Source organism: Engystomops pustulosus, chromosome 11 (genome assembly GCF_040894005.1).
Source record: "Engystomops pustulosus chromosome 11, aEngPut4.maternal, whole genome shotgun sequence".
NCBI lineage: Eukaryota > Metazoa > Chordata > Amphibia > Anura > Leptodactylidae > Engystomops > Engystomops pustulosus.
Genome location: NC_092421.1, coordinates 86,929,184 through 86,944,539, shown reverse-complemented (window position 1 = coordinate 86,944,539; position 15,356 = coordinate 86,929,184). Strand labels below are relative to the sequence as shown.

At 44.5% G+C, this 15,356-nt stretch overlaps 1 protein-coding gene across 4 annotated transcripts in view; it reads right to left on the bottom strand.

The window, feature by feature from the left end:
* The window catches only part of CRTAC1 (cartilage acidic protein 1), a 503,192-nt gene extending 494,061 nt beyond the window's left edge, over positions 1-9,131 (bottom strand). For all 4 annotated transcript variants that reach the window (XM_072129951.1, XM_072129950.1, XM_072129948.1 and 1 more), the window contains exon 1: positions 9,016-9,131. In XM_072129951.1, coding sequence (XP_071986052.1) covers positions 9,016-9,042 — 27 coding nt within the window. In that variant the 5' untranslated portion in view covers positions 9,043-9,131. The remainder of the gene's footprint in view (positions 1-9,015) is intronic.
* Between the last annotated feature and the right edge of the window lie 6,225 nt (positions 9,132-15,356).

The following is a 15,356-nucleotide window of genomic DNA, read 5'->3' as shown; positions in this document are numbered from 1 at the left end:
AGTATAGTCTTGTGTCTCCTCCTTGTTTCCTCCAGGCAGAGACAGTGCCCCCTCGTCTTTTGGTTTGATTTAATCTGGAACAACTTTTCACCATATTTTTTGTATGGACCAGTCATATATTTATATAAATTAATCATGTCCCCTCGTAGTCGTCTCTTTTCCAGACTAAATAAATCCAGTTGTTTTAATCTTTCCTCATAACTAAGACCCTCCATACCCCTTATCATTTCTGTGGCTCTACGTTGTCCCCTCTCCAGTTCCAGGGCCTCCTTTTTATGGACCGGTGCCCAGAACTGGACGGCATATTCCAGGTGAGGCAGAACCAATGCCTTGTACAGTGTAATGTTACATCCCTATCCCGAGAGTCCAGACCTCTGCTGATACATGACAAGATCCTGCAGCTTTACAGGCAGCTGATTGACATTGCATGCTGTTATTCAATCTATGATCTACTGGTCACCCAGGTCCTTCTCAACAAGGGACTCTCCCAGATTTACTATTGTTACCTGTGGATTATCAGCCCCCGATGCAGAACCTTACATGTATCCACATAGATGAGACCGATGCGTTTCAGGCAATGCCATTTGTCTTAGAAGCCCAAAACACGTAGGTCTCCCCTACAGAACCTGCACCCTCACACCTTATACTGGATAAATACAGAAAGACACCGGATACTACTTCCTATTGAAGGAAATGTACCCAATGTCTAAAACAATGAACCCCATTGTCTTTTCCATTTTTACGGATTAATTTTTTCGCCATAACCCAGAAATGTTTGGTCCATGATCTGTGCCGCAATGAAGACTCCTAAGGCTGGGATAACACGTAATTTATTGGATCAGATCTTGAGGCAGGATGAGATTCTAAATCCAATCCGAAATCTCCTCTTTCTATACGCAGCAGAGTTGAGTTGGGTTTCTGCTGCGGCTCCAACTGAAACAAGATCGGCTGCTGCTTTGCTGCGACTGTTTCGAAACATTGGGGCAGATTTACTTACCTGGTCCATTCGTGATCCAGCGGCGCGTTCTCTGCGGAGGATTCGGGTCTCCCGGTGATTCACTAAGGTAGTTCCTCCGACGTCCACCAGGTGTCGCTGCTGCGCTGAAGTTCGGCGGAATGCACTGGAGTTCACCAAGCCGGGCCGGGTGCAGGTAAGCGCGTGCCCAGCGCCCCTTTTTTTTTTTTTTTTAAATACAGCGGTTTCTCCGAATCCGATGGGTTTTCAGACGGCCACGCCCCCGATTTCCGCTGCGTGCATGCCGGCGCCGATGCGCCACAATCCGATCGCGTGCGCCAAAATCCAGGGGCAATTCAGGGAAAATCGGCGCAAAACGATAAAATGTGGGTAAAACAACGTAAAAACGTGATTCAGGCCCTTAGTAAAAGACCCCCAATGTCTCTAAACACCTTCCATAGGATTCATATGATAGCTATTCCTCCTGACATTCCTGTACACATGCACCCTTGGTTCGTCTATGATCTGAATAGGGAAAGGAGGCTACTGATCATAGCCAAGGATCAGGCATACTGAAAATAAGTGCGCTCCAATCACGTGCCCCCAAAATACAAGTCTACACAAAGTTCAATCCTTCCCTTTAAAGGGGTTAGAAAAAACAGAAAGTGTATTTTCTGAAACAAAGCAGCAAATTTGCTTCCAGGTGCACTAAGGGGCGGGCCCTGCTGCTGCTGCACCTCTTTCCTTCCTTTTTCCCCTTCATTCTATACAGGATGAATATATTTTATAAGGTGGTGGCACTGGGCATGATATAAAGAAGAACACCGGTGCACTGAGAGGCAGGACCCCGCCCCTAGTGCACCAAGGAGCTCATACCGATAAATATGGCAATTTCTTTTGAATAACAGATTGCTTGGGCACTGAGAAGGCGCGGAAAGCGTATAATCTGCAGCAGACATCGCTGCTTTTACTTGTTGGATGAGTTGCAGATTTATAGACTCCATTTAAAATTCTGCAGAAATTTTTTTTTTTTTATGCTAACAAAAGTTTTGCAACACTCTTGTAGCTTTTTGGGGTTTGCAGGTTTTCAAACACAACTATGCCACTCGTACGGAAAGACTGGATTTCTGATTCGGAGAAATTTCTGTACTATGTGTTACATAACGCAACATATTGGGTGATACAATGGGGCTCATTTACTAAAGGTCGCTCGCACTTTTGTCGGGCTGTGCACCGTTTTCGGATTGCACGGCTTGGACAGGTATTTAAGTAGCGGGTGCACTGGGATTGTGCGTTGTCCGGAAGTTAAAAAACATGTCTCCTACATGCCAAATACAGCGCCACACATGACTATGGTTTGTGCCGGTATTGCGGCTCAGCTCAGGAGAGGAGCTGTTTTACCAATACGGCAGACATGTTTTCAACCTTCAGACTACCTCCTTAAGTTAGCGCGCAAGTATAAAAGGGAGACACGCAGCGGCCAGACTCAATTGGTAACATTTATCTTATGGGGAAAATGGGATTGAGCATGTCGGAAGTGAACATGTCCTATCTTTCTACATAGAAATTCCAAGGCTTGTCAATGTTGCACCACCTTGGGCATATAATACCCCAAGCTATATCCCATGTGCACCAAAAATGCTTAGCAGGATCCCTAAACAATTTAAAGGGCATCTATCACCAAGATGAAGGACTGAATGCAAATGAGCCTGAGGGGCTCCAGGCTCCATAAGTGTTAATGGAACCTGGAGCGCCTAGGCTCATTTGCATACAGTCTTTCATCCTGGTGGTAGATGCCCTTTAAGCATTTTTTTTTGGGGGGGGGGGGGGGGATATGCATTCTAGACAAAACTGGAGCAAGTTTTGTAAACTTAAAAATTTGCCTTGCAGGAGATTTTTTTGAATGCTCATTCCTGAAAGATAAACCTTGCAAAGTAACTTCACAACCCCAATGGTTGGACTGAAGTGGAGATAATGGGGCACATTTACTACGGTTCCGGGGGACCGCATTTCCGCCGGGTTTCCCGACTATTTCCGATTTGTGCCGCATTTACCAGGGTTTTTTGATGCACGCGATCGGATTTTGGTGCAATTGCACCGACTTTCATGCAACACTAATCGGGGAGTGGGCCGTCAGACAACCCGACTGATTCAGAGTAAGTGCAGGATTTAAAATGCAAATTGTGTCGCAAGAAGAAGAAGGTGGACTCCGGGGACCTGAGCGGGGAAGCGACACATGCAGGATATCGGGTGCATGATCTTAGTGACTCCCCGCACAGCGCATTATACACGGACAATGCACTTACATGCACCAGGAAGAAGAAGGTGAACTCCGGGGACCTGAGCGGGGAAGTGACACATGCAGGATATCAGGGGGCACGATCTAAGTGACTCCCCGCACAGCATATTATACACGGACAATGCACTTACATGCACCAGGAAGAAGAAGGTGAACTCTGGGGACCTGAGCGGGGAAGCGACACATGCAGGATATCGGGTGCATGATCTTAGTGACTCCCCGCACAGCGCATTATACACGGGCAATGCACTTACATGCACCAGGAAGAAGAAGGTGAACTCCGGGGACCTGAGCGCGGAAGTGACACATGCAGGATATCGGGTGCAGGATCTTAGTGACTCCCCGCACAGCGCATTATACACGGGCAATGCACTTACATGCACCAGGAAGAAGAAGGTGAACTCCGGGGACCTGAGCGCGGAAGTGACACATGCAGGATATCGGGCGCAGGATCTTAGTGACTCCCCGCACAGCACATTATACACGGACAATGCGCTCACATGCACCAGGAAGAAGAAGGTGAACTCCAGGGACCTGAGTGTGGAAGCGACACATGCAGGATATCGGGCGCAGGATCTTAGTGACTCCCCGCACAGCGCATTATACACGGACAATGCACTTACATGCACCAGGAAGAAGAAGGTGAACTCCGGGGACCTGAGCGGGGAAGCGACACATGCAGGATATCAGGTGTATGATCTTAGTCACTCCCCACACAGCGCATTATACACGGGCAATGCACTTACATGCACCAGGAAGAAGAAGGTGAACTCCGGGGACCTGAGCGGGGAAGTGACACATGCAGGATATCGGGCGCAGGATCTTAGTGACTCCCCGCACAGCGCATTATACACGGACAATGCACTTACATGCACCAGGAAGAAGAAGGTGAACTCCAGGGACCTGAGCGGGGAAGCGACACATGCAGGATATCGGATGCAGGATCTTAGTGACTCCCTGCACAGCGCATTATACACAGACAATGCACTTACATGCACCAGGAAGAAGAAGGTGAACTCCGGGGACCTGAGCAGGGAAGCGACACATGCAGGATATCGGGCGCAGGATCTTAGTCACTCCCCACACAGCGCATTATACACGGGCAATGCACTTATATGCACCAGGAGGAAGAAGGTGAACTCCGGGGACCTGAGCGGGGAAGCGACACATGCAGGATATCGGGTGCATGATCTTAGTGACTCCCCGCACAGCGCATTATACACGGACAATGCACTTACATGCACCAGGAAGAAGAAGGTGAACTCCGGGGACCTGAGCGGGGAAGTGACACATGCAGGATATCAGGGGGCACGATCTAAGTGACTCCCCGCACAGTGCATTATACACGGACAATGCACTTACATGCACCAGGAAGAAGAAGGTGAACTCTGGGGACCTGAGCGGGGAAGCGACACATGCAGGATATCGGGCGCAGGATCTTAGTCACTCCCCACACAGCGCATTATACACGGGCAATGCACTTATATGCACCAGGAGGAAGAAGGTGAACTCCGGGGACCTGAGCGGGGAAGCGACACATGCAGGATATCGGGTGCATGATCTTAGTGACTCCCCGCACAGCGCATTATACACGGACAATGCACTTACATGCACCAGGAAGAAGAAGGTGAACTCCGGGGACCTGAGCGGGGAAGCGACACATGCAGGATATCAGGTGTATGATCTTAGTCACTCCCCACACAGCGCATTATACACGGGCAATGCACTTATATGCACCAGGAGGAAGAAGGTGAACTCCAGGGACCTGAGCGGGGAAGCGACACATGCAGGATATCGGGTGCATGATCTTAGTGACTCCCCGTACAGCGCATTATACACGGACAATGCACTTACATGCACCAGGAAGAAGAAGGTGAACTCCGGGGACCTGAGCGGGGAAGGGTCACATGCAGGATATTGGGCGCACGATCTTAGTGAATCGCACCGGACTTCATCTTCGTAGGACAACACGTCAGGACCGGGTAAGTAAATGTGCCCCAATAAGTTGGCAAATATGGCCCCGCAAAAGGTGATGCATCAGTACAAAACGGAAGGGAGGAATTTTTGGAGATCCCTAATTTACATGGGTCATGGAAAAATTGCACAGCAAATTTTTATTATTTCCCATGGGGCAAAAATCTAAGATCTCTGCAAAATCTCTAAATACAATGAGTTATAAGGAGGCTTTTATCTGTCCTCGCTCTTGCACGGGGTCAAAGGCATTTGGCTGTATTGACAGGCGCCAAGTTGTCTGGAAATTATTCATTGTGGAACTTAAAGGTGAATTGAAGTTTTACAACTATAAATATAACACCCATCACATAATAACTAAGGAGAGAGGATAAGATAGATATGAGATACATAGTATAGATATGCAAAAATAGAATAGATAAATGTATATTATATGATATAGAGATAGATGATTGATTAATTGAAGATAGATAGATAGATAGGAGATAGATAGATAGATAGATAGATAGGAGATAGATAGATAGATAGATAGATAGGAGATAGATAGATAGATAGGAGATAGATAGATATGATATAGATAGATAGATAGATAGATAGATAGGTAGATAGATAGATAGATAGGAGATAGATAGGAGATAGATAGATAGGAGATAGATAGGAGATAGATAGATAGATAGATAGATAGATAGATAGATAGATAGATAGGAGATAAATAGATAGATAGATAGAAGATAGATAGGAGATAGATAGATAGATAGATAGATAGGAGATAAATAGATAGATAGATAGAAGATAGATAGGAGATAGATAGATAGATAGATAGATAGATAGATAGATAGATATGAGATAGATAGATAGATAGATAGATAGGTAGATAGATAGATAGATAGGAGATAGATAGATAGATAGATAGATAGGAGATAGATAGGAGATAGATAGATAGATAGATAGATAGATAGATAGATAGATAGGAGATAAATAGATAGATAGATAGAAGATAGATAGGAGATAGATAGATAGATAGATAGATAGATAGGAGATAAATAGATAGATAGATAGAAGATAGATAGGAGATAGATAGATAGATAGATAGATAGATAGGAGATAGATAGATATGAGATAGATAGATAGGAGATAGATAGATAGATAGATAGATAGATAGGAGATAGATAGATAGATAGATAGATAGATAGATAGATAGATAGATAGATAGATAGATAGATAGGAGATAGATAGATAGATGATAGAGAGATAAATAGATAGGAGATAGATAGATAGATAAATAGATAGATAGGAGATAGATAAATCTATCTATCTAATAACAATCTATGGGGGTCATTTATCTTTTCCTTCCATTGGTGTTTTTGCACCTTTTTGCTGTGTAATGGCTGTTTTACGCTTATTTTGCGTTTTTTGGAATGTTACACCTCAATTCTCTGTGTAACCATTTTGTGTTGTTGCGCCCTATTTGTCATTACATTGCGCCTTTTTACAGATTTTTACGCCTTATTTAACATTGATTTGCACCTATATGGGCGCAAATAATCGCGCAATGACACGCCAATCCAGATCATGCTTAGGAAAGGCATTATGGTATTAATTGCGCAACAAAATTGCACCTTTTTTAAAATTTGCGCATGATGAGGTGCAAAAAAAACTTTATTTGACAAAAGGCGCAAAAAGAGCTCAGGGAAGGGGGAAATAAGATAAATGACCCCCTTTGTATCCGTATTCCTCTCTCATCCCCTATGTTCCTTATAGGGCTCCGTCCCCTCCTTAGGCCATTACTTCTATACATAGAACTAATCCTCCCCATCCCCAATGCCCAGCGCTCCATCGCTATTGACAACACAGAATTTCCAATTAATTACAAAACCGCTTAATGAGTTGCAGCCATTTTAAAAAAAGTGCTAGAGCGTAACACTTTCCCCAAGTCACCGGAGACGCACTAATATATCAGGCCGCTTTTACAAGCCGAAGACTTCAAATATTTACTTTACGGAAAGCGAGACCATTGAAGCTGAATTGTGCTGTATCTGAAGACTGTAGCAATGTCTGGACGGTCTCTGACAGAGGGATTACTGCAGCAGAGTATAATGTACATCGCTATGGAGATCTCCAGTACATCACCTCAATGCCAGGCTGGCAGCATAAAGCTAAGCATACGCAGATGTCACCAAGTCCTTCAAACTTTTCATTTCTTATTTTGGCCGCCACGCACCATGCACCATCCCTGCTGACAGCGCAGAATCACTAACAATACAGAGCAGTGATCATATTTTACCAGAGCGGAAGATCACACCCGGAGTCAACCTTCATAAAGTCAGGTCTATGAAATTCTTCAATGCAGCCTCTTCCCTTGTCACGAGGCATCATCATCACTCGAGTGAGACTAACTAGTCGCGGGCCATCACCGAGGCCTTGGCAACCTCATCTCAACTTGTCGATGTGTTCACCGAGCAGCTGGATGACAAAGACAAAATCCACTAAATCCATTTCATGGATCTACTGCAGGACTCCAGATATCAAATCCTCTCGAGCAGAAAGGAAATAAGCCACAAAAATGTAACAAAAATAGACCAAATCAGGTGCCATGGAACATAAAGTAACAAAATGTAAAGCAAATTTACATAAATATAAACAAAAAAGGCAACATTTGTATCAATGTCAAGATTGTAGTAATGAAAAGCCTCAAAACTGATCAGAAATCTAAAAATGTGCAACATTTGTATCGATGAAATGTAACAAGAATGAACATAAATCCAAACAAAACCTGCAACATTGTATCAATGTAAAGATCGTAGCAATGAAAAGCAAAGAAGTCTAAACAAAATCTACAACATTCGTATCAATGTAAAGATCGTAGCAATGAAAAACGGATCAGAAGTGTCAACAAAATCTGCAACATTTGTATCCATGTACAGATCATAGTAACAAAATGTAACAAGAATGAACAGAAATCTAAACAACATTTGCATCAATGTAAGGATCGGAGCAGCCGCTGCTATAGATGCCTATAGCTGCTATAGGTGCCAGATGCACAAGATTATTGGGATTACTCCAGGACCTTATGCATAAGAGAAGGATATTTAGGGAGGCAAAAAAATTCCAAAAACATCAGGAACTTTTATTGGAGCTGACAGGCAGGAGCTGCAATGAATCTACGTGTAATTATCGGAATCGCAGTCCTGCTCTGTGTAACAATGCCAGCGCTGACACTATTAAATATTAAAATTCATCACAGGGGGAGGGAAGGGGGGGGGACGGTAACGTGATGACAAATCTGTCCTACAAACAGAGGTCTACCCACTACTATAAACTGCATTAACCCAGGCTGGAGTCTAGACACTCAGGGGAGCGCACACTTAGTTACCAATACCCAGCAGAGGATCACGTTGTACTGGTCATGGAGGGGAGATGGTGGGAGTTGTAGTTAACATGTATCATATATTGTATCTATAGGTAGCCACAGGGTCGATCATGTATGTAGATAGCGAATCATCCTGCAATCAGGTCTATCAATCAGATCTATCAATCAATCAGATCTATCAATCAAATCTATCAATCAAATCTATCAATCAGATCTATCAATCAGGTCTATCAATGGTCTACACAGTCAATATAGGGGGGTCATACTTGACCTGTAGAAATGCCCCCCCCCATCTTATACTATATAAATATACAGCAGATCCTTGTTACATTGTTGCAAGCATGCGTTAACCCCTTCCCTTCAAGGGGTTTTCTTATAAGATGCCAATTCCTCCCCCCCCCCGGTTGCATCTCTACTCACTGTTATAAAGAAATGCGCCCGCAGCATCCTCCCCGTATAGTTGGATTTTGTGAGTTCCCAAGTTTCCCTTGTGCTTCGCCACCTTATTCTTCTCTTGTGCTTTATACAACTCAGGGAGAGCTGCCAGGCTTATGTAAAGTCTTGTATAACCCTTCGGCCAATCAGAGGGGCCCTATGTAAATGGGAGGGGTTGGGTGGCCAATAGAAAGCAGTAGGGAGTGACCCGTCCCTGTGCCGTGATTTACAACTGGAAATTGCAGTGGATTCTCAGGCAGCGGCAGATCAATGGAAAGCAAAATAATAGATTGGAGCCTGATATTCCCGAAATCTTTTATTGCACATCCAGGGATTGCTGTAACCTTCAAGGGGCTCGGGCGACCCCTTACATTGAGGGATGCAGCCGTCACTTTTAGTGGAGGGGGGGGGGGGCTCTGCGAGGACATAAGGGGGGGGGGGGGATAGGTGCAAAAAAATCGGGAGAAAGCTTTGGATTTGGTTTTCTCATCATAGGGAAGCGCTGATGTGTGACTCCCTCCTCGCAGGAGATAAGATCTGCAGCTCACAGGTTGGAAAGTGCAGCTCCTGCGGCTCCTTCAAGGATTTCTCCTTTTTTTCTTCTTCTCTCATTCAATATTGGATGTCGGCTTTTGTTAGACCTGACACGTAAGGGGGCAACTCATCACCCGCTGGAGACCCCCTACCCTAAAATACCAACAAATCTCCATGACTATCCCAATGCAGAGGATGGATGTACATGAACGGCTGCAGCAGTTTAACCCTTTCTTGCCTGCGTTTCGTAGATCCGCTTGCCATCCCTGTTCGGTTTATGAGCTATTGTTCCCTTTTATCACTTGCTATAAGTAACGTCCTTAATGTCTTCATATTGACTACATTATCTTCCATCTTTAGTACCAAGGTATCATGTGAGGTACATTATAATAATTCATTATTTATATAGCGCACACAGATTACGCAGCGCTGCACAAAGCATGACAAATCGGTCCCTGTCCCCATGGGGCTCACAATCTAATCAACCTAGCAGTATGTTTTGGAGTGTGGGAGGAAACTGGAGGAAACCCACGCAAACACGGAGAGAATATACAAACTATTTGCAGAAGTTGACCTGCGAAACCAGACTTAAGGAAAATTTAGAAAATGGAAAATAAGGACTTGAGACATTTGTGGGACATTTTTGAGACTTTTGTAACAAATGTTGCAAAAAGAGATCCAAAAAAAAAACATTTAACATGAGGAAAAAGGGAAATTAATAAATGACCAAAATAGCAGATGGAAAACAGACCAAAAACAAGCCAAAAAGATAAGATAAGATAAATGACCCCCAATGTGCCTTTTTTTATGTATACCAAGGGGCAGACCTGGAATTTCTGGGGTCCGAAGAAAAAGTTATGTCTTGAGACCCGACATACAATGGAGACTATTGGTTTCTGCTGTTTCTTAGCTCTAAACTGTATTGGGGTCCTGTGGATGCTGATACAATTTATACCATACAGGGGGGTGCAGATAAGCATCTTGATTTGACCTGGTCCCCCAAACCAGTCTAGGAGAACCTGCTGAATCCCACCATTGTGTGGGGATCACCCTGATCTCTGAGGCCCCAATCAATTGCATAGGTTGTGTAGTGCTTAAAGGGAACCTGTCACCAGGAGAGCCATTTTTAGCTCTCCCCCTGCCCCCACAGAGCATAGTACATACACTGCCAAAGTGTTTGTGTATTAATAATAGGTTTTACAGAAAAAAAAGATATGTTATATTGTACCTTTCATTAGCATCTGCTGTGTGACTAGGCAGTTGTCTATTGGGAGGGGCTGGAAAGGAGCAGTTCCCCCCCACCCATGGGAAACATGTGACCTTTTCAAATATATGAATAACTCCCCTCACTCGGGATTGGCTGTAGAGGAGCAGGGGGCGTCGCTAAGCCCAGTGATGGATGTCTTCATATATTTGAAAAGGTCACATGGAGGAGCTGTTTCCCAAGGGTGGGGGGGACTGCTCCTTTACAAGCCACTCCCAATAGGCAACTGCCTAGTCAAACAGCAGATGCTAATGAAAGGTACAATATAACATATCTTTTTTTCTGTAAAACCAATTTTTAATACAAAAACACTTTGGCAGTGTATGTACTATGCTCTGTGGGGTCTGGGGGAGAGCTAAAAATGGGTCTCCTGGTGACAGGTTCCCTTTAATCCACTCCTGCTTATGCTTAGAGCTCTTGGTCTCTGTATAGAGCCTCAATCACTCAATGGATACCAAATCTGTGTCCTTTTGGCATCCATAGTTTATATTATATAGGGTTTCAGATGTCTATACAGGGCAGGAAATGCTCCACATCAGAGGTGGGTATTGCAACACATCCAATAACTTGGGGCCCGGGAGATCAGTGGGGCCCCACTGTAATATCCTTTGGGCACCCATACAACAAACACTATAATAAACCCTAGAGCAATGGCCTCACTGCTTGGTAATTTGGAGCAGTGAATTAGGTGGCCCTTAGGGGCCCCAGAAATACCAAATCTTCCCCTGGTCCTTCTATGTGTAAGACCGAAATGTGATCGGAACAGACTCTGTAGGTTGTGTCTCGGTTACAGATGTCTGCGGCCCCCGGCAGAAGATACCAAGAGTAATGTGGGAAGACTATTTTTAATTAAATCCAGACAAAGTACGGTCACTGTGACTGAGCAGCCATTAACGTCTAAAAAATGCGAAAACTTCTTGATCTATGACAATTTCTGCAAAGAAAAAAAGATGAAATGACAAAAAAATGAAATATTTCTGTAGATGAAATGAAGTTCTTTTACCAGCGTGGGCGGAACAATATGCAGGTTGGTGGGGGCGGGGCTTATACACGTTAATACTGTGTTATCGGTTTTTATCAACTTTTAATTCACTGTATTATATTATTAAAAGGGAAAAATAATCAGAAAAATCCTGTAAGACTGCGGATGGATAGTCTTGTGGAATTGCATTTACTGATCATGCGCCGCTGATTGATCTTATATTGACTGATATTGGAAAAATTGCTAATGACAAAATTGCTTTTGACGGATCCTGTAAAAACTGCTTTTGCCTGATGTAGTAAAATTGCTTTGACGGATCATGTACGAGGGATTTTCTTACATCTTTTATACTGATTTTGACTGATCCTGGAAAAAAAATAATTTAGCTTGATCTTTTTGACTCATCCTGTAACACTATTTTATACTTATCCTGTAAATTGCCTTTTGACGGATCCTGTGCAAGTGCTGTTGATTGATCTTATATGGATTTTGATTAGCTGAGCATGCACACAGAGCTGAGCATGCACATAGAGTTGAGCATGCACACAGAGCTGAGCATGCACACAGAGCTGAGCATGCACACAGGGCTAAGCGTGCACACAGAACTAAGCATGCACATAGAGCTGAGCATGCACAAAGAGCTGAGCATGCACACAGGGCTGAGCATGCACACATGGTTCAGAATGATCACAGAGCTGAGCATGCACACAGAACTGATCATGCACATAGAGCTGAGCATGCACAAAGAGCTGAGCATGCACACAGGGCTGAGCATGCACACATGGTTCAGAATGATCACAGAGCTGAGCATGCACACAGAACTGATCATGCACACAGAGCTGAGCATGCACATAGAGTTGAGCATGCACACAGAGCTGAGCATGCACACAGAGCTGAGCATGCACACAGAGCTGAGCATGCACACAGGGCTGAGCGTGCACACAGAACTAAGCATGCACATAGAGCTGAGCATGCACAAAGAGCTGAGCATGCACACAGGGCTGAGCATGCACACATGGTTCAGAATGATCACAGAGCTGAGCATGCACACAGAACTGATCATGCACACAGAGCTGAGCATGCACACAGAACTGATCATGCACAAAGAGCTGAGCATGCACACAGGGCTGAGCATGCACACATGGTTCAGAATGATCACAGAGCTGAGCATGCACACAGAACTGATCATGCACACAGAGCTGAGCATGAACACAGAGCTGAGACTGCACACAGAGCTGAGCATGCACATAGAGCTGAGCATGCACAAAGAGCTGAGCATGCACACAGGGCTGAGCATGCACACATGGTTCAGAATGATCACAGAGCTGAGCATGCACACAGAACTGATCATGCACACAGAGCTGAGCATGCACACAGAACTGATCATGCACAAAGAGCTGAGCATGCACACAGGGCTGAGCATGCACACATGGTTCAGAATGATCACAGAGCTGAGCATGCACACAGAACTGATCATGCACACAGAGCTGAGCATGCACACAGAACTGATCATGCACAAAGAGCTGAGCATGCACACAGGGCTGAGCATGCACACATGGTTCAGAATGATCACAGAGCTGAGCATGCACACAGAACTGATCATGCACACAGAGCTGAGACTGCACACAGAGCTGAGCATGCATGTGTATGGGATAAAAAAAACCTTCAGGGTTCTTTAATAAAAAAAATTACCCCTAGATCTTGTCCTAGTAGAGCCCCAAACTCTTGCTAATGGATAGGTTGGTTTGATTCCCTTAGTAGAGTTCCTTTAGTTTTAACCCTTCTCTGTCCTGGTGACGTCCTGCCATCCGTCTATTGTGCGGGATCTTCTATACATAACATTATTCTGCATTGGAACATTGTCACATTTTTGCTTCTTCCTCAGCACATTATCTCTCCAGTGCACGGAGTGTTTCCTCCACACTACTTGCTCCTCTGATGTGACAGTCACTGAGTTTTTCGTGCCCAGTGATCTGCTTTAATATTCCAGAATGTGCTTTAGAGTAGCCAAACTTATAGCATAACGTCAGCATGTGTGCACAGCGCCTTGTCCTCAGCACCTGTAGTCTCAAATTATTTTTAGCCTATCCAGAAATGAATGGGGACTATGAAGGGTTTAGAATTCAGGGGAGTCAGACCGGGGATTCTTAGCTCCAGAGATGGATGATGTCCCCAGATATCAGGGTGGTCCTTCACAATGGTGGGATTGTCGCTCTTCTGTGTTGTCTGTGAAAAATAGCTGGGTTAGGGAAGCAGGGAAATACAGAATGAATAATATAATCCTAGTGACTAGTGATTTGCTCCAATGTCACCTCCAAATGGTCTTCTGCTGGACCTTGTCAGACCTTTAAGGCACGCTGGTGTGGTTCTACATTAATATGCTTAGTTTAGCTAATGTCTGTTAATGGAATGGGATCACCAGAAAGGATGAATCTTCATGCTAAAAAGAAGACAGTTGTCTTCCCTGAACTCACCCACAACCCCAATTCCCTACGTCATAGAGTAGGGAAACCCTAGTGGTAAGAGGCTACTGGTCGACATTCCCTACTCTGAGTATGTGCTCAGAACAGAGGTCAAATGAACAGAAAGTCAGACAGATAGATAAATAGAGAGACATAAGAGAATTGGGGAACGGGCTGAGGAATGGGGTTCAGGGATGATGCTAGCTAAAGGTCCAGGCTCAGCTAAAGGTCCAGGGTTCCGGAACAGGCTGGGGTTCAGATTCAGTTACAGGGTTCCAGATCAGGATAGTATTCAGGATTCAAGGTCAGGTAGGATTCAGGCTAAGGTACAGGCTCAGGGTTATGGACGAGGCTTTGGTTCAGGGTTCCAGATTAGACTGGGGGTCAGGGTACCAGACCAGGCTGGATTCAGGTTCCGGTAGAGGTTAAGGGTTGCAGATCTGGCTGGACTCAGGCTCTGGTGTAGGTTTATGGTTCTGGATAAGACTTGTCAGAGTACCAAAACAGACTGGATTTAGACTGGTTTCTGGATACAGGCCCAGCAAAACACAGGCAGTAGTTCGGATCACTGGAGAAAGTATAACCAGCACTGAGTGAACTGAGGACTTTATATTTAAGGCATTCTTGAGCTGCGTCCTGACTGGCAAGGCTATCCATAGCTCAAACCCCCAGCTCAGAAACAAGATGAAACCACCCAGCTTTCCACAAATCATAAACCCTGCTCAGCCCAGGGAGCTATCAATCACAACTCCAACAGAGAACCCCTGAGTGGGGTAAACAAGCGCAGAACCGACAACAATATAATATTTATTCAGATATGACTATTTTTTTAGAAATACAGCACCACACCTAACCCCGTGGAATATTGTAGCGCCAATGTACAGATTTAATCCCATACCCAAAAGAAATTTGGAACTCCCAAGTCATAGATATTTCCCCTACCAATGGTGGATGGTATTAAAATTAGTCCTGGAGTATACATTGTATCAATGGATCTTATTTTTCTTGAATAAGTCTAAGGAAGTTTTCCTTGATCTCTATGTCTTGGCAGAGTCCCACAAGTGAGAAGACAATAAATAATAGT